The 27,812-nt window shown below is 48.8% G+C and overlaps 1 protein-coding gene across 16 annotated transcripts in view; it reads right to left on the reverse strand.

The window, feature by feature from the left end:
- Positions 1 to 27,812, reverse strand: part of VPS13D (vacuolar protein sorting 13 homolog D) — a 316,308-nt gene that overhangs the window by 12,020 nt on the left and 276,476 nt on the right. For 14 of the 16 annotated variants that reach the window (XM_049107151.1, XM_049107184.1, XM_049107181.1 and 11 more), the window contains one exon: positions 1,517 to 1,648. The exons of 1 other annotated variant lie outside the window; for it this stretch is intronic. In XM_049107151.1, the coding sequence (XP_048963108.1) occupies positions 1,517 to 1,648 (132 nt within the window). Of the gene's footprint in view, positions 1 to 1,516; positions 1,649 to 16,595; positions 16,874 to 27,812 lie in introns of those variants that run through there. One more of the 16 variants, XM_049107176.1, reaches the window with a different exon arrangement.

Below are 27,812 nucleotides of genomic sequence, written 5' to 3' on the forward strand. Positions count from 1 at the left end.
ATGGATTCAAGAAGTGTGCCGTGTGGGCATCCCCGGGTGGCTGAGTGATTTAGTGCCACCTTTGGCCCAGGACCTGTTCCTAGGGACCCAGGATTGAGTCCCGCGTCGGGCTCCCTGCATGGAGCCTGCTTCTCCCTCTGCCTGTGTCTCTGCCTCTCTCTCTGTGTCTCTCATGAATAAATAAAATCTTTAAAAAAAAAAAAAAGTGCTGTGGACAGAACTGTGCCCTTGCAGAATCCTGATGCTGAAGCCCTATCTGGAATAAGGAAGTGATTAAAGTTAAACGAGGTCGTAAGGGTAGGGCCCTGATCCTACAGGATTCGTGTCCTTATGAGAGACGCCAGAGCTCTTGCCTGCACGTGCTCGCTCTCCACCACGCGAGCACGCAGCCAGAAGCTGGCCATCTGCAAGGCAGGAAGAGAGCTTTTCACCAGGAACCACACTGGCTGGCGCCTTGATCTTGGACTTGCCACCCTCCAGAGCTCTGGGACGATGGTACTTTTTACGGCAGCCTGAGCTAAGGCGATCTAATGCACTGCCATCTCAAGAGACCTTCCAGTAACACTGCAGGGGGTTTGGGTTACACAAAACACATCCAGGAAGAAGCCATCGTATCCAGTAAGCAGCAAATGATTTCTGGACTTAATTTTTGATGTCTCCATTCAAATATTGTACAAAAATAGGAGATGAGGTCATCTTAACACTGTCTCTAACAATGACAGTGAAGGCTATCCTGAACTAACCTCTGCTTCAGACACTCCTCCACCAACCAAAAAATATTCATGGCCCTCACAACTCTCCTTTTCTTGCTTTAGCTTAAAGAGATAAATGTGCACTAAAAGAAATTAAGCGAGCATTTTGCTACCCATCAGGAATAACCAATTGCCTTGTCTGGACTGGTGGTTCTAACACCTACTTAAGTTACAGAGCATTTTCTGCTAAAAGGGTCTCTGCAAAATATCCTAAAATAGTGATAAACTGAATCCTATCCTATCAACTTGGAATAATTTCATGAACCGAAAATACTACAAGACCCAAGGTATATAAGTTTTTGCATTCAAAGAGTAGCAACACTGTTTTAAAGACTGCTTTTCTAAAATTCTCAGCTACTAGTTGTTTGCCATTTGTTTATGTTTTGTTTCACTAGGCATTCTGCAGCAAACAGGAGAACACCAAAGCTTAAGAAGGTTTTACACAGAACAAAGCCTTAAAGCTGAGAACTTTTTACTCTTTATCTTCTCTCTGTGAACACACCAGGAAGAGATTGCCATTTCCTAGAAACAAAACGCCGAGGTCCCACTGTGGAACTCAGTTTGAGAACCACGGTTTTGTGTAAAAGGCTTTGGACGAGAAGTTATACCCACACCTATAGCACATTTGGGCCAAGGAAGCTCTGGCAGGTTCCAAGGTCTAAGAGGCACAATGATGCTCAGAATAGAAACTTCTTGGACTCGAAGAGAGAAAAGGCAACTAGCTCAGCGAGCCAACGGGGCTGCTTTCCCACGGCTCCACTTACAATTCATCTTGAATGTTGTCCGTTAGCTTGAAGAGCTGCTCCTGCCCCTCTGCCTGGCTCTCAGAGTAGCGCGGAAGCAGCCCCTGGGGCCCAGTGCAGCAGCGCGGTTTCCGAACCCTCTGGGCTTGCGTCCTGGGACAGGGAAAGGAACAAACAGCAAAGAGGTTAAGTGCTATGGTTCATATGATTTTCCTTTCTCATCTGAAATAAAAAAGTACTACATCATACAAGGCAAGCTCCCAGTTTAGGGACCAGCACGAAGCCGTGGCAACGCCTGTGAGTGCTCCGGGAGGGAGCTGGTTGAGTCTCTGGTTTTTGTTTTTTTTTTTTACAGATTTTATATATTCATCCATGAAAGACACAGAGAGAGAGGCAGAGACACAGGCAGAGGGAGAAGCAAGCTCTCTGCGGGGAGCCCAATGCGGGACTCGATCCTGGGACCCCAGGACCAAAGGAGCATGACCTGAGCCAAGGGCAGACGCTCAACCCGCCAAGCCACCCAGGCGTCCCCGAGTCTCTAGTTTTGACGAGAACCCAGTCTCTGCCATTTCCTGACCAGGTGACCATGGACAAGAGAGCTTCTTCAACTGCAGGTTCCAGTTTTCTCTGTAAACTGGGATGGGGACAGCGTCACAGGACGGCTGCGAAGATCAAGGAAACTAAGTGCCCGTGGGGCCGGGGTTGACAGGATGTGGGCCAGCTACCACTCACAGCTCCTGTCCTTGTTATTACTAAGACTTCTACTTGGGAAAACCCCACTTTTCTAGGAATCTTCAGGAGAGGCGCCTCTGGACTTGCCAAAGGCCAGGAAAGAAGTGAGGGGGCCGGGGCATCTAGAAGGCACACACCAGGCTTCTGGACCTCTTGTAGGATGAGATCAGCGCCTGGGCACAGGGCGCAGGACGGGAATCCTAGGAGGGAGAGGACAGGCTCCATGGACTGGGCCCAGGCCACAGTCTGGGATGCTGCAGTGGCTCTAACTCATGCCACTCTGCTGTCGGCCGCCCAGAGGAATCTGCTTTGCCATGGCTTTCAGGGTAGATGTTGTCTTTTTCCACAAACCATATTACAGGGTAATTGATAAGTACTTTTCGGTGTTTTCCTAGAAACAGGAGTCCATATTTGTCTTGGAAAGGCTGTGCATATTTCAGATGACTGATAAGAGTGTGCCGGGTCTGTCCTCGGCCTTGTACTCGCTGTACTTTTCATTATTTGTTCCTGGATTCCACTGAAGCAAAACATCCTTCTCTAGACACAGCTAACAGAGAGGAGTAAGATTGAATCAGCACTGAATCAGCACTTGAGAACCACGTACTAACACTAGTGTGCAGACTTACTTGCAAAGGCACCGAGGTGCCCTGGTCGGGGGCAAACAGGGCTAGTGACAGACAGAAAGTCAGAAGCTCGCCACAGGCCACGCAACGGGGTGGCAGCGAAACTGGGACATGGCCAAGCGCTCCTGGACCCAGGTCAATGCTCTGCCCATTGGGCCGTGATGCGCGAAGCCCCATATCTGGTTAATGTTTGACAGGTGCCAGAAAGCCAGCAACACATTTTTAAAAATTCAGGCGAAGGATGCCCTAGATACCACTAGTTGAGCTCTTCAAGGTTGATGTAAGGAGAATGTCAAGAAGTTTCAACGATCTGTACTAAGGAAGTGGGTAAAAAAAATTTTTACTTGGGCAGCCCGGGTGGCTCAGCGGTTTAGCGCCGCCTTCAGTCAAGGGCCTGATCCTGGAGACCCGGGATAGAGTCCCACGTCGGGCTCCCTGCAGGGAGCCTGCTTCTCCCTCTGCCTGTGTCTCTGCCTCTCTCTCTCTCTCTGTCTCTCAAGAATAAATAAATAAAATCTTAAATTTTTTTTTTTAACTTATATCCTGTAAGCAAAGTGTGGTACCCTTTTCTAGGCAGCAAAGCCCTGCTCTGGCCGCCCTGACCTTGAGACAACTACTGTCATTCCCAGCCCTGCCAATGGCAGGCTAATGAAGGGTCCTTTCCCTCAAGGTATCCTTTTCCTACTATTCTGTCTCCAATGAAGTTCCTGGAAGACGTTTGGGCCATTTTGGCAGAAGTCCAAAGGCCCCTCTAAGAGGAATGCGACGGGGCCCATTCCCTATAGCTTGTCAATGTAAAGTTTCATCCTGACGCCTCACACCACATCTTCCCAATCCACTGGGAGGTCTGCGGGCTCAACATCCCCCATCCCAACTACTTCTCCATCTCTATCATAACTAACCAACTATTACAATAGTCTTGTAATTTACTCTATTTCTGCCCTTGCCTGTCCTCCTCACAGCAATGAGAATGATGCTTTTAAAATACAAGTTAGAGACGCCTGTGGCTCAGTGGTTGAGCATCTGCCTTCAGCTCAGGTTGTGATCCTGGGGTCCTGGGATCAAGTCTCACATCAGGCTCCCTGTGGGGATCCTGCTTCTCCCTCTGCCTGTGTCTCTGCCTCTCTTTCTCTGTGTCTCTCATGAATAAATAGATAAATCTTTAAAAAAATAAAAGTTTTTTAAAATAATAAAATAAAATACAAGTTAGATCAGGTTAGCCATGTGTCCAAAACATATTTGCTTTACATCCCATTTATTTATTTATTTGTTTATTTTTTAATTTTTATTTATTTATGATAGTCACACAGAGAGAGAGGGGCAGAGACACAGGCAGAGGGAGAAGCAGGCTCCATGCACCGGGAGCCCGACGTGGGATTCGATCCCGGATCTCCAGGATCGCGCCCTGGGCCAAAGGCAGGCGCCAAACCACTGCGCCACCCAGGGATCCCCTTTACATCCCATTTAGATAAAACATTTGCTTATTGTTTGGCACCCCATCTGGAACATAAGCTCCTTTATAAAAAGGATTTTGTTTCATTCACTGCTATCCTGAGATCTAGAACAGTACCCAGCTCATACTTGAAAAACAACAAACATTAGTTGAGTAAATCAATGAATGCATTTGTGGGTGGGTGGGGGAGAGGCGTAAGGGCCACTTCAACCATGGAACTCAATAGTAAAGGTGGTATGCAAACTTTGGAGGAGTTTGAAGACCAGAGATTCTGAGCCTTGAAGGTCAACAAAGTTAAGGCAAAATACGAACCAGCTAGAGTCATATCTTCTTGGTAGAAAGGTCAAGGGTATGTTTATATAGTCCACTGATCAAAACCAAGGAAGGGGCAGGAGGGCACGGTCACAAAATCAATCTCATTGCTAACACATGTATTTTCTTTAAAGGAAGCAATCTTTTCATTACTATGCAAAGTGGGAACAGCATGCTACCAATGACAAGAAGACTTACTAAGAGTCCTAAATTCCTCTGGTGGAATCCAAAGAAGCCAGAGAAGTCAAGGAAAGGCAGCTTGTTTCTGGACCTGAGCTCCTAGAAATCACATCTTGTAACAACTATGAAATAGCTGAGAGTGTAAGTAAGTGTGCCCCATGTCATCACATTATCAAATAGCTGCCTGGTGTATACAGTTACTTCTTTACTGCATGGCATCCCTCAGGATCCTCCCCAAATTTCATGAATGCAACCTCACCTCCACTCACTCCCAGCACAACTCTGAAGTAAACTATAAGCCCACCCAAACACCAGAGAACAGGAAAGTCGAGTAGCTCCCTTGTGGGTACATACTACCTATCTGTTAAGATTCTTTCTTTTTTCTTTTCTTTTTCTTCTTTCTTTCTTTTCTTTTTCCTTCCTTCCTTCCTTCCTTCCTTCCTTCCTTCCTTCCTTCCTTCCTTCCTCTATCTATCTATCTATCTATCTATCTATCTATCTATCTATCTAGTTTCTTATCTGTCTTCCCAACAGGTCCCAACAAGTTTCACTTCCCTGGTCTTCATTCTGTGACCAACCAACCACACCAAGGGAAGGCCAGGTGTAGAGTTCAGGCACTGCTGACTGGAGGAGCTTACTATGGCATTCAAGGCTCACTTTTCATGTGGACATAGAAGAAAAGAGTTCAGCTTTGCCCTGGAAGGAAAAGGTCTTCCCTTAGAGTCTTGTAACTCTAGGGGCTGCCAGATGGGGTAGTTTAGAGATACTCTTAATAGGAGCACAAAGGGGTTAAAGGAATTCTTCCCAGAATCCCCTATTGCTTCATTGCTCTTGGTACCTGAAAAACTATTCTTTCTTCTCCAAAAGTCACCTAAAATTTTAACTTCTAAGGTCCAAGTTGGAGGCTGCAGGGTGGGGTGTGTGTGCACACTTAAAGTCACTGTGCGTGAACACATTTGGCACCAAACTTAATCAAATAGTTGTAAACAAAAAACCATAAGCTAGTGTTTTCAAAACTCGTAAGCCAGCAAAAAACTTCAAAGTGCTTTTCTCCAGTGCAGGGCCCTGTGTGATGGGACTGTTTTTCCCGATGACGATGGCACTCTGAATTCAAGTAACTCTCTGAAACCAGTGTGGCTGTTGGTAATAGCAGTCCTACCTATTTCTCTTGTGACTCAGGGACATGGAGTATCTATCTCTGAGTGACAGGTCTGAAGTCACTTTCCTGTATTCATGTTCCCTGGGAGCCTATGAGCACCTGGAAGGAATGGACTCTACTCCCTTTTTCTTTTAAGCTGGGCTTTACTTGTCACTAGGCTCATCGTTACCCTCGGTTCAGGGCCCACTGTCATCATTGGCTTTTTCTTTATCTTAAATGGTACAATAAACATCTGTGAAACCACGCTTCCCAACACAAAAACGCCATCATTGGCCATAACCTGAATCTCCTTGTGTGGTCTTCTGTTGTTCCCTCCCCGTCTCCCTCCGTTCCTCCTCCACCTAAGACAGCCCCTATTCTAAATCTTGTACTTATCGTTCCTTTGCTTTTCTTCTTCATTTAGCCTTTTTTTTTTTTTAAAGATTATTTATTTGAGAGAGAGAGAGAGAGAGAGAGCACGATCAGGGGCGAGGAGCAGAGGGAGAGGGAGAAGCAGGCTCCCCTCTAAGCAGGGAGCCTGACATGGGGATCGATCCAAGGACCCTAGGATCATGACCTGAGCCCAAGGCAGATGCTTAACTGACTGAGCCACCCAGGCACCTCTTCATGTAGTCTTATTATATTTCAACATATTTCTTATTATATTTCAACATATGCTCTGGTATAGTCTTGTTATATTCTTTGGTTTTAGTTGTTTTAGGCTTTTGAAAAAGGATGTCACTACCTTCTTATGTTTGGGGACTTACTACTTCTTTTTAAGTCATCCAGCTAAGATTCAGCCATTCTTTTGTGTGCATCCATAATCCATCTATTGTATCTACTTTTTATTATCATCCCATTGTATGGATACACTACCATTCATCTGTTTTCCTATTGATGGTACACAAGTTATTTCCAGGTTTTGCTATTATAAACAAGGCTGCTATGAACATTCCTGTACATGTTTCCTGGTGAACGTAGGCAGGCAATAGTTGCTTTGTGTATATATATATATATATATATACAAACATATATATATATGTTTTGGAGGCATTTGCTAGATCACCAGGCATGAATGTTACCTAACAAGACAATTTAAGTTGTTTTCAAACTGGCTGAATCAATTTACACTCCTCCAGCAATGCATGTAAGAGAGCCTCGTGATTTCTTTCTTTTCCAAGCTTGTATCATCTAGGACAGCATTGTCCAATAACACACAGCCACCTGTCACGTATGGCTACAAGCAACTGGAATGTTGCTAGTGTGACCACGGAACTAAATTTTTACTTATTTATTTATTTGGAACTGAACTTTAAAAAATTAATTTAAATTAAATTTAAACTGCATGTTCAAAAATACTGATCTCAATTTTCAAATTTTTGCTGCTTGAGTGGGTATAAAATGGCATCCTGGTTTTTTTTTTGTTTGTTTGTTTTTGCTTTTAAAGATTTTATTTATTTGAGAGAGAGAGAGAGAGAGAGAGAGAGAGAGGCAGCATGAGTGGGGTTGGGCAGAGGGAGAGGCAGATGCTCTGCTCAGCAGGGAGTTCGATGCTAACTGACTGAGCCACCCAGGTGCCCCTCCTGTTTCTTCTTCTCATCCCCACCTTTCATTTTCAATCTAGAGGATGATGGTGTCCAATACAAGAAATGGAGTAGCTGTGGCGCCTTGTGTGCAGATGCTAGAGTCGAAGGGTCAACTTCTAAGGTACGCTGGCCCAGTACTGTTGGACCATCCTCTGGCCTCCCCCGCTTGCCTTGCCCCGTCTCCTGATCACCTGTGCTGTCTGCATGTGCTGCTGCTTGGGTAGGGTCTTCGCACTCCAGCTCTGGGGATAAAGGATCCTCCATAACACAAGGGGTGGCAAAACCCTGCCCATTCCCCTCTCATTAGCTGACAGCGTCTCTGACACTTGGCATGAAAGATGGTTTAGAACAGGAGTCCGTTTAGTGCCTATGCAGCGACTCTGCCTCCACAAGCCTTTGTTTAGCCAAAGGTCTGTGGTGTATTTAATTGCTGCCAGCTGGGGGCTTGTCGGCCATCTTAAGCTCTCAGCTGCTGCGGTTTATAAATTTCACAGTGTATAGAAAGAAGCAGGCCTTCCAGTCAACCAGCTAATCCAAAATGTCAGCACCAAATGAACTTGAGCTTTGAACTCCATGAAAATGTCAGAGAGTCGGCTGCACAGCACGGACGACTCTTCCCCCAGGGAAGGGGCTGCTGATACAGTGGCTGATACACAGCAGATATCCCCCCAGCGAGCACGATCAATACACAATCTGGCCACTGCTATCTGACATACATACACTGGAGGCCCCAAAACCAAAGATGAGGATAATGCAAACAATCCATGTCATTTTCTTTAGGCAACAGTAAATCCAAAGAAGGTGACACAAGGAGATCTAACCAATTCCACTTGGGTTGATCTTGCCTTTCAGCCTGGGGGTCAACAGTTGGCCAGCCATTATTTGTTCTTCGCTTATATGATGAGTAACTATGTCATAGCTCTATTAGTTGAAGACAGATGCTGTACACACAGAGCCACACCCCTATACAGCGTAAGTTAAGCTATTAGTCGGTTGCAAAATTCATCATGGCCAATGTCTATCAACCAAGGAAGGTTCAAAAACAATCAGTAAATGAGGAGAAAGTGTATGTGTCAAACACATGACTTCCTAGTACAATAGAATATTTATTCGACTGATGACTGCCATCTTCCTCAGGGGCTGTGCGTACTGACCCCAACGGAGTGATGGATTGTGCCTGCATTTACTTTATGTGTGTGTCCAAGACTTTTGTTTTAATTAAATATCTCACAGATATATACTGTGCTCAACTGAGCACAAACAGTTAAGCTCAGAACAGAAGGTCAACCCAGACTATCTCCTCAAATATTGTTAATGGATGACATGCTCGACCGAATGGTTCAACCAAACATTTGTCAGTTCTCTAAAAGGTCTCAAAGGTCTGTCTAAACAATACTCTGCACTGGAGTGTACAAACTGGTTAAAAGTGCCTCCAATACCCAGTATGGCGTCTGGGGGTTGAAGAAGCCTGCCACGTCATCAGTTCCATCTCATCTCTAACCTCTAGCCTTCTTGTCCCTACTGTCCCCACATCCAAAAACTAAGTGGGAAAGGCTTTTTCCTCCACAGATTTTACTCCTTTCAGTGGACACTGTAATCAGAGGAGATTCCACGAGAGGATGACAGCCTCTAAAGTTTGGCTCAGTTTACAGGAGAAATTTCCAGCCCCCATGTTCCATGACAAACAGAAATCCACTTTCTAGAACCCACTCAGAGACAGCATTTAATCCATTGGTTTAATAATAACTGCTGAGCTCTGGCTGCACTAAACCTTGAACCCAGAAAATTGCACCAAATATTTGCTATGACAATTTGGAATTTGAACACATGAAAAAATAGGTTGGGCAGAATGAAACTGAGGATCCAAACTAAGGCGGCCAGAAAAAACGAGCCTGCTCAGAGCCTTGCGAATGGCTTGTGTCTGCCTCTGCCCCCATCTACCCACCCCATGTAATGACTTTTCCTAAGCTATCACACGCATAGGCCAGCGCCAGGCCTTTTGGAAGACAGGGATGAATCAAGTTTCTAGGGACTTTGCTGGAGTCTAATGTAGAAGGTAAACATAAGCAGGTGATTCTCATGCGGCAGGCAGTGTGTGTGTGTGTGTGTGGGGGGGGGGGGTGTAGGGCACCAGGAGAGAGCCCAGGCTCTGTGGCCAGGCTGCCTGGCTGGAACCCCAGTTCCACTACTTACAAACTGTGACCTATGGTGAGTTGTGTAACTTCTTGGGGCCTTGGCTTCCTCCTCTATAAAACGGGGATGATAATAATGAGGCTGTTGTGAGGAGTAAAGAGTGCATCTAAGTGCTCAAAAAAGTGCCTGGTATGTGACAATCAATGAAATGCTGCCTGTGATGATGGTGGCGGCGAGGATGGATATGTGGAGAGTGATGATGGTGTACAAGGTGGGCCTTTACCTAGCTTAGGTTGCCGAAGATGGGCTAGGAACAGGCTAGGGTCCAACAGCCAATCTTTCTGATTAGGTTTTCTTCGTGGGGAAACTGCTTCAGACAGAAATAGTTCCCTTTCCTTTTGCTTTTTTGTTAACATTCTACTTCCTTCTCTCTAGAGTTCGGAAGTCGTATGTGGAACAACACACAAAATCTGTATTGTATTGTCGCAATGGAAAAATGTGGGTAAGATGCTGATTCATGAAATCGTTAGAAATTATATTACTATCGCCGTGAAGTTTTTAGTAATTTGACGTCCTGCCGTGGGGACAACGTTTCCTGGGCTGGGCTTTCTCTCATCAGTGGGATTCACACCTGACTTGTTTATAGGGGTCAAGGCTTCCTATAACCTAACACATGTTTTGGGGACCCCATGACATTGCAACTGTGACAGCTGGTAGGACTCATGCCAACAGATACGCCTACTGGGATTTAACCTCTAAGAACAACATTGCTCAAAGGTTCTTTTCCTAGGCAACTAACTGCCTCGGGTAAGCCTACCTGTTCAAGAGGGCGGGGAGTGCGGGGAGGTGGGGGGCCGGGGGGTGGAGGGGGGGCAAAGCCAGCTGGCTTCATTAAGAATTCCAATCAAGTGGATAATGTTATAGTGAGATAGATGACAGCCCAACAGCCTCAGATTTCCTAAGATGCCTTTTTTGCATCCATTCAAAAAAAAAAAAAAAAAAGCTTATAAAGTGGTTTTTGCAACTTTCAACATCATCACAAAAACAAGGTATTTGACCAACACCAGCTTCATTTGTGTTCTAAGCACAGCATTCTGAACCAGAGTGTAGTGCTTACAAGAATCCCTCAAACCATGGACAAATTCCTTACTAACTTGTCACCTCAAATGTCAATCCCAAGATATTTTACCTGGGACAAAACACACAATTCCTGATAAACTTGATTTTATGGCTATTAAGTGCAAATGTTAATGATCACAAACTGATTAAGCCAAATATACCAGATCTTTTCTGATGGATTTCTGGCAATTGATTACTAATTTCTTTATTTAAATCTTTATATTATCTACTTTCTCCCAAAAGTTGATCTCTTTTAAGAGAGAGATGAAATTTAGGAGACTGGTCATCTGAGAAGAACATGAGGCTTTGGAAAAAGACAAACACAGTCTAAAGATGGACTAGAATCCAAGTCCTTTCACTTATTAGCTGAGTGATCTTGAAGAAGTTATTAGATTGCTGGCAGCTTCAGTTTATCAATAAATGGGAATACTTACTTGGCTGATAATGTTGAGATATTTAATATGTGAATAGTACACAGCACAGTGCCTGGCACACAGTAAGTACTTATAAAAGTTGTCTCTCCCTTACCCTTATTCAGAACCCTCAGGTGTTCAGTCAATAGAAAATAGCAAAATGCACAACTTTCAAAGTTCAGATTTAAATTTTAAGCCTGAAAAACACTACGGACACATGATTTACTGAATAGGTACAAAGGGCTCACAAGGAATACATCAAATGTTTGGATGCACGGGTGTGCGCTGAAGGAATAGGGCCTGAGCGTTCACTCACCCATCCACCCCATGTGCTTAAAGAACCGACCTTCAAGAGCTAGAGCTAATCCACCTCACAGCTTGCTGAATCACACCCAGTGGCAAATTCTTACCATTGGAATGGATAGTCTTAGAACATTGCCATTAATAAAATTCATCATAGCAGAGGTTTTTAAAGAATAGTTTTAGCAGCAAAACGCTTTCTCTAAAGACGTCTGCAAGATACCCTGAATACACCCAATCCCTAAAACGGGCCTGTTTGTGATTTGTTTGGTTTTCTCAAGGCCACCTGTTCACCTGGGCTGGGAGTTCCATAGGTCCTTCCCTTCAACTATCAGACTATGGCTGCGAGGGGCGGGGCGGGGGGGTGGGGGGTTGAAAAAGGAGAACGAGGGAATGGGAGAAGATGCCTCAAGATGAACTAACACTGGTCATGAGAATCAAAGTTTCCGCACAGCTTCCACACTCTCCCCGGGACAAACAGGCTCTGCTTCAGGCCCTGCGCTCGGCCTGGCCTGGTGAAGGGTCACTCTGAGGCCCTGGGAGGACAACACACCCCCCTGCCAGCCACCAACCTCTTCCAGGGAGGGGGGCTCTCGTGCCGAAGCCGGCCGCGGCCTGGAGAGTGAGCTACGTGTCGAGCAGAAGCTACGTGGAGCCAGAGGTTTTGGTCGCTTCCAACGCCGTTGCGGCCCAGCCCCTAGTACAGTTCCTGGCACAGGCGTACACGTTAAATGGACAGAGCCATGGCCACAGGCTGGGTCAGCCCTGGAGGCAGGAGAGCTGGAGCTGCTGTTGCTGGAGCCCAGGGAGCGGAGGGGCAGTCCAAGGCCAGGAAAGTCAGGGGCTTGGGGACGACCCAGGAAGCCCTGGGGCACAGGCACGCTGGAGAGTGAGGGCCTAGAGAGTTAGGGCCGCGGTGGTGCTCTCCCAGGGAGCAACTGGCTAGCTGCCTGGGGGCCCTGGGAGACCGCGCCCTGTGCACTTCTCCAGCAGTGGGGCCTGGTATTCTGGAAACTGCTCGGAGGCCCAGTCTCATCTGGTCTCGACACGCCGCGGTGCTTCCGCAGCTCAGAACCTTCTGACCAAGATGACCGGTTCTCTGCACCAGCTCAAATTCCAAGGAGAACTCTCTTCAAAGGATTTTAATGCATGGCTTTCATGAGCTCAGTCACCTACTTCTCCTCATCTTCCTGCTGACCAGCTGGTGCTTTTTTATTGTTTGTCATCAAGTTTAACGTAACCTATGGCTGAGCTGTCTCAGAAGCCAAGGTCACCCTTAGTCAAATCTGCCCCTCCACAAACAGGAGAGGGCACCTTCTCTTTGAATGTGTGTCAAACTGGCTCTGGCCATCATTCCGATGTCCTCAAGAATATCTTGGATTTTTCAGGCAAAAGAAGAGATTTTTCTTTGTTCTGCCACAGTGGCTGGGTATAAAGCCAGAGCAGGAATAAGGCAAGGAGAACATCCACGTGTCTGAGTGGGGAGTGGGTACAATGGTGTCCTTTCTCTTCGGACAGGAAGGAAGCAGAACACAAGCTGGCAGCTCGGCGATACCTGCCGGTGCCTCTACTAAAGGTACACGTCTGCCTGGTGCCATGACGTTCAACCTGGTGACAAAAGACTGTTCTTTATTTGGCGATAAGAAGGTCACGCTGCCTTATAATTAAGTGCTGCCAGTGTGAACATGAATGGGACTGCTTGCCATAGTCCATCAACCCTTGGCAAACTGGTTTGTTTGGTCTGGACAGCAAACAACATTCCACACTACTGGATTTTTTTCTCCCAGATCCCCTGCGGCCCCATCACCCCCCAAACCTTTTTTAAAAATTACAATCTGTTCTGCTGTCTCAAGTTACATTCTGTAAATAATAAGCAACACTGATGAAATGCAAAAAGCTGAAAATTTGTAAAGCAGAAAGATCTGCAGTGTGTCCCACATCTGTGTCACATTAAACATTGCACTCAACAGATTTGTGGATTCCTGTCTAATCAGCACACAAGGGTGACGTGGGCCAGAAGGCTCTTATGCCACATGCCACAGCAGGGCTGAGGGCCACCAGAGGTAGGCAAGGAGGGGCAGGAGCTGGCACCAGGAGGTGGATGTGCCAAGCTCACAATGCAGATGACACATGGCTGCCGGCGGCCTTGGTTTTGGCACATGTGGGTTAGAGCCTGCTGCGGTTAGGTCATGGGAGAACAAGCACCCGGACCCTCCTCCACAGTCCTCAATGCTGCTGAAGCTGGGCCCAGGGCGGTTAAACTAAATAACATGTTTTAATGACAAAATGTCTCATTTGAAGGAGTTGGCTCCATATACATTAAAATGACTATAATATAAAAATAGAACAGAAGGAAACCAATTAATGTCCATTTGGTAAAATGCTTAAAGGCTACCGGAGATGATAGCTGTCATGCTCGGCAAAACCCAACCCCATCTTTATTTCTTCCAAGCACCTCTCTCCCTCTCCTCCCCCGCCCCCGCCCCACGCGTGCACGTGCACACAGAAGCACAGGCGCTCACACTAACATTTAAGAAAAACTGGCACAGCATGAGAGAGAAACTACATGTTTTAAACTTGTGGCATCGTGTTGAGTCCCTGAATGATTATAAGGCTCCGTGTTGGAAAAAGCCAGATTCAACAGCCAGTCTTTTACACAGAGGAGCACAAAGAGCCTCTAAGGGTACTCCATGGAGGAACTTCCACTGCCACCTTGACCACAATCTTCCCATCAGCCTTTGGTGACAGACACCAGAACAAAGACGGCTGGGCCACCACGGTCCACACCGTGTCCCCACAGCTGCGTTTACGGTGCTGACGATACATGGGACAGGCTGATTTCACAACATTCTGATAGGAATTTTTAAATTAGTGTTCCATTTCATGGAGGAGGAAATCGAGAGATTATCAAGATTGCTCAAGGCCATTCAGTTGATAAGTGGCAAAGCCAAACCTGATCTTGGGTCTTTCTGATGCTCTTGGACTCAGTAAACTTATTACCAGCCTGAGTGCTGATGAAAATCTCTTTAGTAAATACTCTGACCCATCACTGTACTGAGCATTCTGGACATCCCAGAGGGATGCCAAAGAAGGCAGAGCGTGGCCGCAGGAAGCTTATAGTCCAGTGGGGAAGGCAAGGCTGACGTCTTTGACATGGGTGGAGGAGAAACCTAGAAAATGCCTCACTGATGAGACTGCTAAGAAGTCTGGCCCCACAGACAGAGGGCATTAGGGGCTTCCTGGGAAGGCCTGGCGTCCAGCTGGGTCCTGCCTACAGGCGGAGCAAGATTTGTAAGAAGACAAGATGCAGCATCAGTGCTAATCTGCCAGGTTTTACAAACAGGAACGAGTGGCCACCGAATACTGAGGAATCGGAGGAAACGAACAAGGTAAGAGCTGGCCAGCAGACCACTCCACGTACGATCCTAAGATGTTTGATTGAAGCCTCATTCTCAACGCTGAAGCACCTGCCTGGAGAACTGTGGGCGGTGACAGCTCTCCTCCCCTACAGTGGAGGTACAGGCGTTAACTCACAGGGATTCACACAATGACTAACCCAAATGTCATTAATACTCGGGAGAAAGATACGTACTAATAGGGAGGAGAAACGAGTTAAATGACAACTACTGGGAGGGTCGGTCCAAGAGAGGAGGAGAGGGGACAAACTCTGATCTTGAGGGCTGGGGACAGGGTTGGGGAGACGAATGTGCAAAAGGGATTCACCAAGCAGGAAATCCAAATGGCCAGCGGAAGTAGGAAAAGATGCGTCCACACCCGTCATTATCAAAGAAACGTGTGCAGTAACATGGAAGCATTCGTTCTCTCAGATCAGGTCAGCGGGGACCTGTAAGAGTCACAGTGCCTTGCTCTTTAGTAGAGGATTCACTTCATAAAACTCTTGGCTGGAGCTCGAATGAGTGAACAGCCGGGGCTGGCAGAGGGTCAGAGAAACGGGTCCCCTCAAGCACTGTGAGTGGGAGCACAGAGCATTTCAACTTCCTAGAAGGCAACGTGTCATGTGTTTCAAAACAGGTAAGTGTATTATTGTATATATGCAATCTAATATACTTTTTAAAAGATTTTAAGAGACACAGAGAGAGAGGCAGAGACACAGGCAGAGGGAGAAGCAGGCTCCCTGTGGGGAGCCCGACGTGGGACTCGATCCCAGGACCCGGGGTCACGCCCTGAGCCCAAGGCAGGCGCCAAACTGCTTGGCCACCAGGGATCCCCTATGCAATCTAATATTATATAAATGTTAGAAATCATGACTTACTTCTGGAATGGAAAGACATCCCAGCGTCACTGTGAACAAGGTATGTGCTCCTGTTCATGTAAAATCATATACGTGTGCGCACACGTACACACACACATATCTATGTACACACAGAGATACCCGCCCAAGGTGCAACTGTTAGCCTTTTGGTGATTATCAATGGCCAGTGCGACTGAGTTTTTTTTTCTTTTCTTCTTTAAAATGGGAATAACAGTATCTATTTCAATGGTTTGCTACGACAAGGTACCTTGCAGGTTTTGGGAACAGTGTCCACACACTGTAAGGGCTCATATAACGTTTGAATTTCCGCAACAGCTCACATTTGTACATATTTTCAAACTCAAACGACAGGGACTATTCTTTAGAAGATGATTCAGGGCGCAGGGTCTCAAACACCAAAACGTCTAAAGCACAAATGAGTACAAATTTCCGTCACATACTGTCCACAAGCATGGGCTGGATACAGACTAGAAAGAGTCAGAATGGCCAGGCTTCATCCAGAATCGGTTTCTTCTGGAATAAGGAGCAGTCCGAGTGGAGATTTCTCAAGAGGAAAGGGGCAATGAATTGACCACTACTATCCTCCGCCACTGCATCCTCCAAGGCCGGGAGGCACAGCCCACCCTGTACTGATGGTGGTGAGGGCCACTGGGGTTGTTTTGGGAACCTGAGGGTCCTCTGCAGGAGGCTACCTTCCCAGCCCATCTGACTTCCTTTTCCAGCCCTATCTTGCTTTCTGACCTTGAACAGCAGAGCCAGGGCTTCTCTTGCTTGCAGCAGGCGGCCAGCTCAGAGCAACGTGCCCTGACGGATGAGTGGGAGGTGGCGGACCTGGCTGAAGCCCAGGTGCTCACAGCATTCTCCCTACACAAGCCCTGTGAGGCAAGTCAGGGGCTGCAAAAGGAGCACTCTCAGAATGGGCAGAAGCAAGAGCACTCTGCCTCCCAGCTTGCCCGAAATTTCCTTCCTGCGAACACGGGGAGAGAGAACATCTGGAACTGGTTTTGAGGCTCTCCAGCTGCAGAGCCACTAGAGTGAAGTTCGGGTTTCACTGGAAATTGCATTTCAGGGGCTTATAGACTGTCCTTTCTGATTCTCATCAGGGTGAAGTACAACCTAGAAGACAAGCCAGTTCACAGACCAAATCAGTTTTGCTTTGAAATGTTCTCCTTTCCCCATCCCCCTTTGAAAGCAGAATTAATGGTCCAGGTGGTGAGAATTCAAAAAATGAAAGAAAAGGGCACGGGGTCATCTCAGGTGCATTTCTATGCCTTCGCAAAAAGCAGACGCACCCCCTGGGTCAGAGTCGACGCCAAACCTTCAGAGCACCTTGTCCTCCTGGGAAACAAGAACCAACAAGACTGAGCCCATTTGAATTGTCGGACTGGGGCTTGCCTGTACAGGACTAGAAAAAAATGTGGATTCAGCATGTGTTAGAGCTTGTTGGGAGCCCAGGAGGCAGCAGGGAAAGATGCTAGATCCTTTCAGACAGAGGGGACAGTGGAATGAAGTCCTCTCGGATCTGGGCCAGCCCCCTCCACCATGTGCTTTCTGCAAGTGGCCTCCCCAGGCACTGGGACACAGGCTTGCAAGAAGCACAGGCCCATCAGCACTCGGCACCAGCCTCTCTGCCTGAGTCTCACTGCACCTCTGGGAAAAGCAGGTGCATCTGGTCATCTCCCCAGAGCAGAAGTGACAGCATGTCTCCCTACTCTGCCAACGGCGAATACACAACCTCTATTCTAGCCTCTCCTGCCAGCTGACGGTTGGTTTCTCCCTCGGGACCTCGAGGTAGAGGCAGGTAGGGGGAGCAGGCATGTGGCTTTCCAAAGACCAAGCTCCTCGGGGTGGAGAGAAGCAGGCAGGCCTGGGACAACCCTGATGCAGACAAAGAAGGGTGAGTCACACATAAGACAAGAGGCGACTCTTCAGCTGCTTTTCATCGTTCCCCTTCCAGAGGGTCACTCAGAGTCAAAGGCTCACATTGGACTTCCTTCTGCATGGTACATGAAGCACTGAAACTTCCTAAAACGTTGTATTAAAATCTTTGCAAATAAAAATTTCTATAAATCCTAGTTAGTGGATCATCTGGCTACCTCATGGCATCTCCAATCATTGTTAAACTGAACAAAAACAATTTGAAAAAGCAGAATTTCCTCCTACAATTTAACTGCTTGCTACTCTCTCAGCATACTTCAAAAGGCCAGGTACAGCACAGCGCCTTGATGTCAAATGCATTCAAATAGGTGACAAAGAGAACCTCCAAACAGGTGCCCTTAAGAGACATTTAGTACCAAGGTCTGCTAAACTTTGGATTTAGCAATTGTTCTGTGGAGTCTACACCATAAGTTCCACCCAGGATTCTGAGGCACCTTGACCATAGGAAGCATAACTGAAGGGAATCCAATGACCTCCGTGCAGGCCAGCCTTCAGGCGCTCCTACCCCTAAAAGCATTTTTTTCAGGCCCCATAGCACCAAAGTAAGCAGAAGCTAGCCTTGGCCATGAAAAGGAAGTTACAGCACATACTACTTGGACGGTCTCCTTCCAAGGCTTCCTGTACCGTGTAGCAGCTGCAGTTCCCGGGTGACCAGCTGGTGAGGACGGCTTCTGCTGGATGGCAGAGCAAAGGCGGGGTGGAACCAGGATGTATCACTGCTGGTTTGTGAAACGGACAAATTCTGCATTGGAAGGCTGCAGGCTTATCACTGGTGGGGGTGGGGGGTACGGGAGGGAGGAGCTGGGACACTCCTAGGCACAAAGGTCAGTGAGGAGGTTCTCCAAGCATGGATGCCAGCAGACGAGGGTCTCTCCTGGTCCTCTTGCACTGTCTCTAGGTTAAGCTGGTAGGGGGGAGTGAATGTGATAAGCATCCTTCACGTGATGAGATCCAAAGTTTACAGAAACTACCTCTGCGGCCCCCAAAACACACACATATCCCATTCCCCCAACAACCGCACTGGCATCCTTTCCCATATCTTCTGGGTCAGAGGCCTGTTCCCACACTCCATAGCCATATCCAAGAGTTGAAAGGAAGTGGGTCATGAGACCTGGTAAGAAGCCTCACATTCATTCATTCATTTATTCATTTATTCATTTTAAAAGATTTTATTTATTTATTGGGAAGGAGGGAGAAGCAGGCAGGGAGCCTGACGTGGGGCTCGATCCCAGGCCCCCAGGATCATGACCTGAGCTTAAGGCAGATGCCTAACCCACTGAGCCACCCCGGCTCCCCAAGAAGCCTCAGCTTTAAGTCAGGAAGTCTTTTGATGGGGAAGACCAAGAGATGATCCCGAAGCAGCACAGAAGTTAGGAATGTGTGCTCTGCACTCACACTGCCAGGCTTCAAAATCTGGTTCCCTCTCCCTATCTTTAGGATCTTAAACCAGTCACATAACCTTTCTGTGCTTCGTGTTTCTCACCTGTCAATAGGGCATATAAAGTGCCCATGTCACTGGGCTGCTGTGAAAATGAAACTGTACTGACAGTAACATATAAAAATAAAATGCAGGCAACCCGGGTGGCTCAGCAGTTTAGCGCCGCCTACTCTGCCATGCCTCTCAGGGCATGAGCCTGGAGACCCGGGATTGAGTCCCGCGTCGGGCTCCCTGCATGGAGCCTGCGTCTCCCTCTGCCTGTGTCTCTGCCTCTCTCTCTCTCTCTCTGTGTCTCTCATAAATAAATAAGTCTTTAAAAAAATAAATAAATAACACAGATACAAATAAAATGCTTAGAATAGTGTGTGCAGGCCTAAGCGTTGGGCACCCGGAGCTCCATCGCCGGGACACAGGTCTGCACCTGACGCCTGGCCCCTCGCACACCAGCTCTCTGGAAAGGGCAGAAACGTAGGTCTTGCTGGACGGTGCGGACAGAAGACACGTCGGCCCTCAGTGTGGCCGAGGGATGGAGGGCACCAGGCACCCCTCGGCCCGCTGCTTTCCTCGGTCTCTGAGCACAGGCGGGGCTTCCGGCCTCGCTGCGCACAGCCCAGGCCGCGGTGTCCCCACCCGCTCCCTCCGTGGCGCCCGCGGCCGGGGCCCTCGGGCTCGGCCCTGGCGGCGTCACTGCGGGGCGGGAAGGCAGAGCGGCCCGAGCGCGCCCGCCCCGCGGAGGGGACACGGCTGGCTTTCCTGCGCTGTCAGCCCCGCTTCCCTCGGCAACATTATACCGCAAACACGGGGCTCCGCTGAATCAAGCGCCGCGGTGTCCCGTTTCGGGGGGGGGGGGGGGCTGCTCCCGAGGGAAGCGCTCTCCACAGCGCCTCTGGCCCGCCTCGTCCCCAGGCGCCGTGTCACGGAGGACACGCGCGGCTCCGCCGTGGCCCGGGCCGGACGAGTGCCGAAGGGCGGGCGGGCGGGCGGCCCCTCGCGCGGCGTGAGAGGGTTAACCGGGACGGCCGGCCCAGCTCCTTATAAACGTTTGCCCTGTGGACATGTACTCGTTGGCGGCCGTACAAGACTCGAGCTGTGTTACACGCCTTAACGATATGGTTCAACTGTCGGTCAGGCCTGGGCCTGGCGCTGGGCCAGACCGCAATCAATGGGACACAGAACCTCCCCCTTTCAGATCATCACGAAGGCTCATATTATCTCCTTTTCGTCGTGCTGGTTAAATTTATGGAGCAGAACCCTGAAGCCGCATTCCTTGGCCTGGGCCGGCCCACGCGGCCCTCCTTCCCTTTGTTCGGTACTGTAAGCGAGCCGTGCTCTGGAGGACTGCAGGGTTGTTAGTTCAGGCGCTGACTGTTTGCTCATGACTGAAATGAAAGAGTTCAGTGGAAGGGCAAAAGGACAGCCCAAGTGTAAAACCCCATCCCAGCAGGCCCTGGGCCCTACATATAGGCCCGGAGCTGTTCCTGAACGTATGACTGCACTTGGTTCTCACGAAAGCAAAATCTCCGGTCTGATCTCTGCTAAACCATCTCTGAGACGGCAACCGGGTCTTCCTGGGGCGCACCTCCAGGTGAACGTGTGAATTCGGGGGTACCGTCAGGGCAAGCCTGCCCTCAGAGCATGAAAAGGAGCCACGGTCCACCGCCATACGCTCCAGTCTTCCCAGGCCCGCAGGGGACGAGAACGCAAACACTGACTGGTAGCTGGTCTGAGCTTTAATACTGATCCAGGAAAAAGTACTCATTTTCCAGCCCTTGGCTACAAGGCTGGGACGCTCCGAAGGGAGGCAGCAGGGGATCCGGTGTCCTGTCCTCAAACCGGAGAAGGTCCTGGGTCTGCCCACGAGCTCTCTCCTGGATCTGGAGTATCTCCGATTAGTACACAAAGGGTGGAACAATCAGCCTGACGGGCAGGCCTTCGCTTCAGTTTTGGAGTTTAATCCCAGAGGACGCCATCTGAATGCAGGCTCTCCAAGGGGTGAGCTGCCAACCCACGGTCCATCATGTGAACCAGCATGCTGTGAGGGTCCACCTCTAAATGAGGCTACTGGGAGTCTAGAGTGATTGCCAGAACCCTTCCAACCAAAGTCTAAGCATTAAAGAGCAAGGAGTGAGAGGAGCAGAGGGGAAAAACAAAACCCTAAGCCAAAAGTAAACCAAAGACGTGCTGAGAGGACCAGGTAGGAGAGCCTCTGAGGGGGGTCACTGCTGGCTTTAGAAGCACTTTCCTGCCAGTTTGGCCTTTTTGGGGGCCAGTGTTATGCCGTGCTAGCCTAGGCCCAAGCTTGTGACACGGTACTAGACTAGGACTAGCACACTAGCAACAACACGCGCATCTTGGATGGAGTCTGGCGAGGCCAGCGGTCTGCTCCAAATGTGGGCCGCGTTCAATCCGGAGGTGAAAGTCGTGCCTCCTGATGGGAACTAACCATGTGTTTATTTCTTTTTCTTTCTTTCTTTTTTTTCTTTTTCTTTTTTTTTTTTACCATGTGTTTATTTCTGAATGAACTGTACACACATTTTTGTGTTTTCCTCAAAGATTTCCTTGTCCCCTGTGCTGATGAGATGAGCCAATGACTCTGTCACTTGAAAGCCCAAAGCACCTTTTTCTGGGTAGACAGGAGGTGCCATGGAATGAATGGATCACAGAAAACTGTCTCTAGCTACTGAGAATCCCTGTTTCTATGGCACTTCTTCCACTGTATACTATTTGTTCTGGGTTTATTAAAAAAAAAAAAAAGTTACAGAGAACTACTGAAGTCAGGAAAGAGAAAAGGGCAAGAAAAAGTTAGGTAGGCTAATTTAGGAAATTCTCAAAAGTATGTAATCTATTCAATCTGCCTCTAGTTACTCACATGTGCGTTCGGGGTTCAGTGAAGTCGTTAGTCATAAGAACGCCTCACCTCTCCCAGGGCAGTGTACAAAGCACCCGCGCACGCCCACATCATCGCACAGGTTACATCGTACTCAGAAACGAAGCCTGTCTCCGCTGGGTGTCCGGGGCCCACAGAAGGTCTTCTGAAGCCTCATGTGGCCCGTCAGGAGCCCCAATGCACCAAGATTCCCTGACATATTAACATGTAGAAAAGCTCACCACTGAGAATGAGACTCTCTTATGGGCCAAGATGGACTTTGAGAGCTTCTACACAGTGATCTGGATGCCCCCACTTCCTGGGGGACTTTATCTCGGGGTCACTTGGATGACTATATTTGGGGACATACAATCGTAAGTAGCCAATGAGGCCTGACTCCAAAAAAGGCAAGTTGCTCCCAAGAAGGGTGCAGCAGCAGCCGCCACCACCCAAGGCCAGAGACGTTGTCCGGAGTCTCGCTGCTGCACATACTTGTCTCCCGGGTTCTCCGGGTTACGTCCTCCACGCGCTCCGGGGCACTGTCACTTACTCCAGCATCGTGTGTAGGGCTGAGAAGGACTACTCTGATACCAGTTTGGGAACTGAAAGGGAGTATGTTTTGGAATTTGCTTTTTCATACCACGCACATCCATTCTTGATGTAAAATGCCCTCCATCGAGGTTTTGTTCTTTCTTTTAAAACACTGATTTCTTGGGTATCAGCTCACAGAAGGTGCATCACGGTCAAGTGAGCGCCACTGCGGTGACTGAGCACACGGGAAGCCGTGCGTGTGTGTGTGCTGGCCCGGACGTTACGCTGTACGGAGGCTGCCCTCACACGCTGCGCCCGTGTGATCTCGCTGCTGCGTCTGGGGCCACTTCAGTTTTCCCAGACGTGGAATCAGAGGGAGGGCGGAGGCAGTGACAGGGCAGGCATGGCCACAGATTCAACCCCTTGGGGGATTAGATGTAACGGACTTCGATGGTGCTAAGCCCAGCTGGGGTTCAGGCCAGGGCCAAGGGCTGCTCAGGAATATTTTAGGTACAACACTGCCTCAGATTAACCTGCTGCCTTTTTATTTTTAGAACATATGATCAAGCTTTCATACGTCCTGCCTGGGCTCCTTATTGGTCCCTGTGCCCAGCTTCCTCCGTGATGGCGAAGGAGCCCACCCAGTGCCGCTCCTCAGGGAGTTATTCACCTCAGCTAGGCAGACGTGACCCGGCCAGGATGCCGCTCACTCCTCGCTCCCTCAGAAGTGGGGAGACTCACCCAAGGAGGGGACAATAGGCTGCTGGCCCAAAACCACAAGGCAGAGGGACGTCAGGGCTGAAATCAGGGCTCTGGTCCCACGATTTATGACCGTGCCCTCTTGCCAAGAGGCCATGCTGCCTCCAACACCCAAAGGGAACATCCAGATAAGTTATTTTGATCGCAGAGACTCAAGTCAAGGAGGAACTGATCCTACGCTGACACACTGAAAGAATGTCAACTGCTGTCACTTTGGCACAATAAATCCAATGATGTTCCACGCCACTCTGTCAGCACCAGCGCTGCATTTTGGGAATAACAATAAAATCCTGAGAATCCTATCCCCAGATTTAACACAACCACCACAAAAAAGCCTGTGGTATATTAGGATTCAGTAGAAGGTTTTGAAAAAAAATTTGTTGCCGCACCACTTTGGACGTCTCACACGGTCCCGCGTGAATCGCCAAGCCGGAGCCACTCCCCTGCGAGCCACCTCCCTCGCCCTGCGACACCTCGAATCCCCCAGGAGCAGAAGGCAACAGGAGCTACATTTCCGGGAACAGGACAACTGGGAAGGTGCGCTCCGAAACGAATTCGGCGATGAGCACTTAGAACGAGCCCCTCGCCTCTTCCAGAGCCCAGAGAGCCCGTGGCATCTACAGAAACGAGAGCGAGTTCTTCCTTTTAAGCTCTAGCCCCGCCCCCGAGAGCACTTTGTCGCTTGTTTACCGACCCGGGGACCCAGGGACGGCCTGCACCAGGACCCGCGGGACTCAGGGACAGGCCCGAGGGCGCCGGCGGCCCCACCGGAGGGCCGGACGCTCCCCTCCACAGCCCTCCCTGCACTCGACAGCGGACTGTCGTCGTCTGGAAAACAGAACTGTTTCGGGGAGTGCTGTCCAAACCACGTAATGCTTTCAAAGCTGTTGACCACAGCGCTGGACGCGCCCGTCAGCTGTCCCAGGCCCCTCACTCCCGGCGGCGGCCCCGCAGGCAGCACAGGCCAACGACTGGAGACACTGGCTACGTAAGGCCCACCCGACAAACCTGGCCCCGGGACAGATTTCCATGTCACGGGGCTGCTGGCTGACCTCCGCTCGGCCCCACGGCCGGATCACTTACAGACGCTAACAATAGCGCGCGATCACCTGCTCTTCACACGCGGGTTCAGAGCGAGTTCGTGGCCTCGCACACCTTCGTCAAGGGCTGCTCGTGCCCAAGGCCGCAGGCCCGCGCGGGTTCGCGCCCCACCTGGCCGGGTGCTCGGGGACGGGCGGACGGGCCCACGCGCAGCGCTTGGCCCCAGTGGCGGGGCTGAGAAGACTCTCCCCTCAGGGCCCGCGCGGCCCACGGGGCCCCCAACCCGGCTTCGCGACGTGGGGACCAAGCCGTGTTGCGGGAACCCCTCCCGGCTGCCTGCCAACGCTTGGTTTCTTTTTACACCGGCTACCACAGTGCTACTTCCCATTTCTTCTCCAGAACTGGGGAAGATCTGTGATTTTATGTTCTTTCCACATCTCTTTCTGAAACGAGCGCTTCTCTTTGAAGAAAGACCTCTTGCCCTTGGAGTGTCAAGATAAGAAAACTTTCAGCAACTTCCCTTGGAAACTACAAAACCCCCATCAGCACCCAGGATCTAAGTACGCTCGCTCACCAGCTGCCGGCCCCTCTGAATAGCTTTTATGGTTCCAGGAGGGGTGGTGACAGGGCCTTGTCACTACCGTGGGGTGTGCTATTTCTTTCATGTTCCTGGGATCTGACAAGAGCCTTCTACAACCTGTTTCTTTACAACACACAGAATGAGAGATTAAAGGCCAAGACCAGACTGAAAGCTGGGGTTGGGAGTAGCCACGACTTCTCACCAGAGGCATTCTAAACCTTCCCGGGAAGGAAGGGCCGCTGGCCGCCCAAGCAGACGCTGCTCAGAAGCAGCCGTGCTGATTAAATGAGGTGATACATGTAAAGTCCCTACAGCAACGCCTAGATCACAGCACAGGTCAGAAAGTGGCAGCAAGAACGTTATTATTCAATTTCTCACTACCACCAAGCTTAAAGAATGCTCTAACAGAAATAATGGAGATGGATTTTGCTAAAACCACATTAATTCATAGCTACTGGTTGGATATGAAGGGGAAAGGACGTCAAGAAAGGATGAATGAATGAGTGAAAAGTCCAAGTTATAGGGCTCCTGATTAAATATGACAGATTTAGTCCAGAGACCTCTCTAACGCGAAAGCAAAGGGATACAGATGGCACAAATCCAAAAGGATAAAGAGAAGGTGTCAACAATATTCTAGAAGCTGAAAAGCAGATGGACACATGGTGCTGAAAAGTAAGCCTGGGAGTGGGAGCCACAGAGCAAAACCCACCAAATTTCAGAAACTCGGGCACCAGGCAGCTTGGGCGGCCTGGGCAGAAAGGGAGGAACAGGGAGGCGAGTGTGTCGGGTGGTGAAAACAGTAAGATGGGCTAAAAGCCTAAAGAGCAGCTAGACCTGCAGCCCGTTCCTCCTCAACACAGGACTGGAGGCCACAGGCCCCCTGTTCTCCCAGCCCGGGAGGGCCCCAGGCCCCGCATAGGGCTCCGGGCTGCCCACCAGCGCCTCTGCTTTAAAGAGGAGCAGAACGGTCAAGAAACACCCACCTGAGGACTGTCTCTGTTCATGAAAGAAAAAGGCCAAAACAAACCAATGGAAGAAAAAAACTCTAGAGAGCAGTCGGGTCAGTCCGGACAGGAGCAGGGGCACCCAGAGGGAGGAACGTGCAAGAAAAATCCGAACACCGATAAACTGCTTCATCATGCATTTTTAAGCACACAGAGAAGACTTTGTGGATAACTTAGTAATAGGCAGATAGAAAAAAAACATTTTCTTAAGGACTTACTACACTTGGAGCAAGAAAAGCTGAAAGTGAGTAAGAGTTTGAGGATGAAATGGGAATATGCATGTGGCAAACTAAGCAAACAACAATAATCAAAGTTACTAACTCCAAGGAGAAAAAAGAAACCAGAAAGGAAACATAGTCATAGTAACCTAGGTAGCTTCCCTGGGAATGCTGTTGGTATAGTCAGAATAACGTAAAAACTGAATACTGATTAACCCAAAAAGAACAATATACCTAGACTAACAAGAAGGGGAGGGACTAGGAAGTCCAATGATAGCAAGAAATAGCACTTTTTTTTTTTTTTTTTTTTTTTAAGAAACACAAAAGCAAATACTTCCAAATCAAAAGTGTTGAAAGTGGTTGTCTCTGGGGGAGCAGAAATCAGAGGTAGGGAAAAGTGGGGCAGGAGATTGGTGGTTTTTATTTTCAGACATGTAGAAGTCTTTTGATTTTTAAAAGGGTGGACATATATCTACTTTGACAAAATACAATTTAATTTTAAAAGACCCACAGGGAGTCTGCTTCTCCCTCTGCCTGTGTCTCTGCCTCTGTCTGTCATGAATAAATAAAATCTTTAGAAAAAAATTTGTTATAGTGAGATAATCATGGTCAAAGTCATAGCTTTTTAAAATCGTTGTTTTTATTAATACAGAAATTAAATAATAGTTAGCAATAGAAGGTAGAAAGAGCAGAGATCATTGAAGAGTTTTGAAAGAGTAGTGACAGACCTGTTCATAAGGTTGGAAAAACCGCCAAGCCTCCCCAAAATAGAGCACAACACAAATGCAAGTTGCGGTTTCCAAGAACAAACAGTAAATCAAGTCACTAATAAAGAGGTACTTCAAGGAAGTGATAGGAAACTTGTTTTAATAAGCATGAGACCAAATTAAAAGTATTAACATACAAACAACTTGGTGATTCTCAAGAATCTGGAAGATTCTTCAAAGCAGTTTGTCCTCGAGTATTTAAATATTCTCAGCACTGAATACCTAGGATATGCCCGGAACACAGGAGAAGGCAACACTTCACCAATTAATGCATCTCTGCTGTCAATCTGCCTATACTTGAACCAGTGTGTTTACCAAGCAACCGATCAGAGCATCTCACGTTTAGAATCAGCCCAACTGAACTAACGGGGCCCCTCAACAAGTCAAGCAAAAAACAGAGTAAGTCTCAGAGGCTCTCATCTTTTCACGAGGGATATGAACACCCACATGGTGATCCGGCCTTTCGCGCCTCCGGAAGTGGGCAGGTGCCAGTCATTACCATCCTGCCTGTGCTGCTGCGGTGGATCTGGGAAGTCTAAAGAACGGATGAACTTTGCCCTCTGTCCATCCTGGCGCACGCAGGGAGGTTCCATCGGATCCAACTGGTCCGAAGGCCCCAGGATTCCCGTGGCCCACCCTCCCCACAAAGACAAGCCAAGTTGGGCTCTGAGTCTCCTCTGAAGTTTCCTGCAGTCCCCGGGATTTCATGATGCTGCCTGGGTCACCCCTGGCATCACCTATGTTTGAAGTATGTTTAGGGACAATCTAGCAGGAGCTGCCTCTGGTGTTAACACAGACCTGCCGCATAAAACCCGCTTTCCCCCGAGAGTTCAAAGGAGCGCATCCACATCCCACGGGCTTGTCCTGCTCCACCAGCCTCGCTGCGGCGGAGCTCAGGTTCTGCCACGTAAAC

Source organism: Canis lupus, chromosome 2 (assembly GCF_003254725.2).
Source record: "Canis lupus dingo isolate Sandy chromosome 2, ASM325472v2, whole genome shotgun sequence".
NCBI classification, from domain to species: domain Eukaryota; kingdom Metazoa; phylum Chordata; class Mammalia; order Carnivora; family Canidae; genus Canis; species Canis lupus.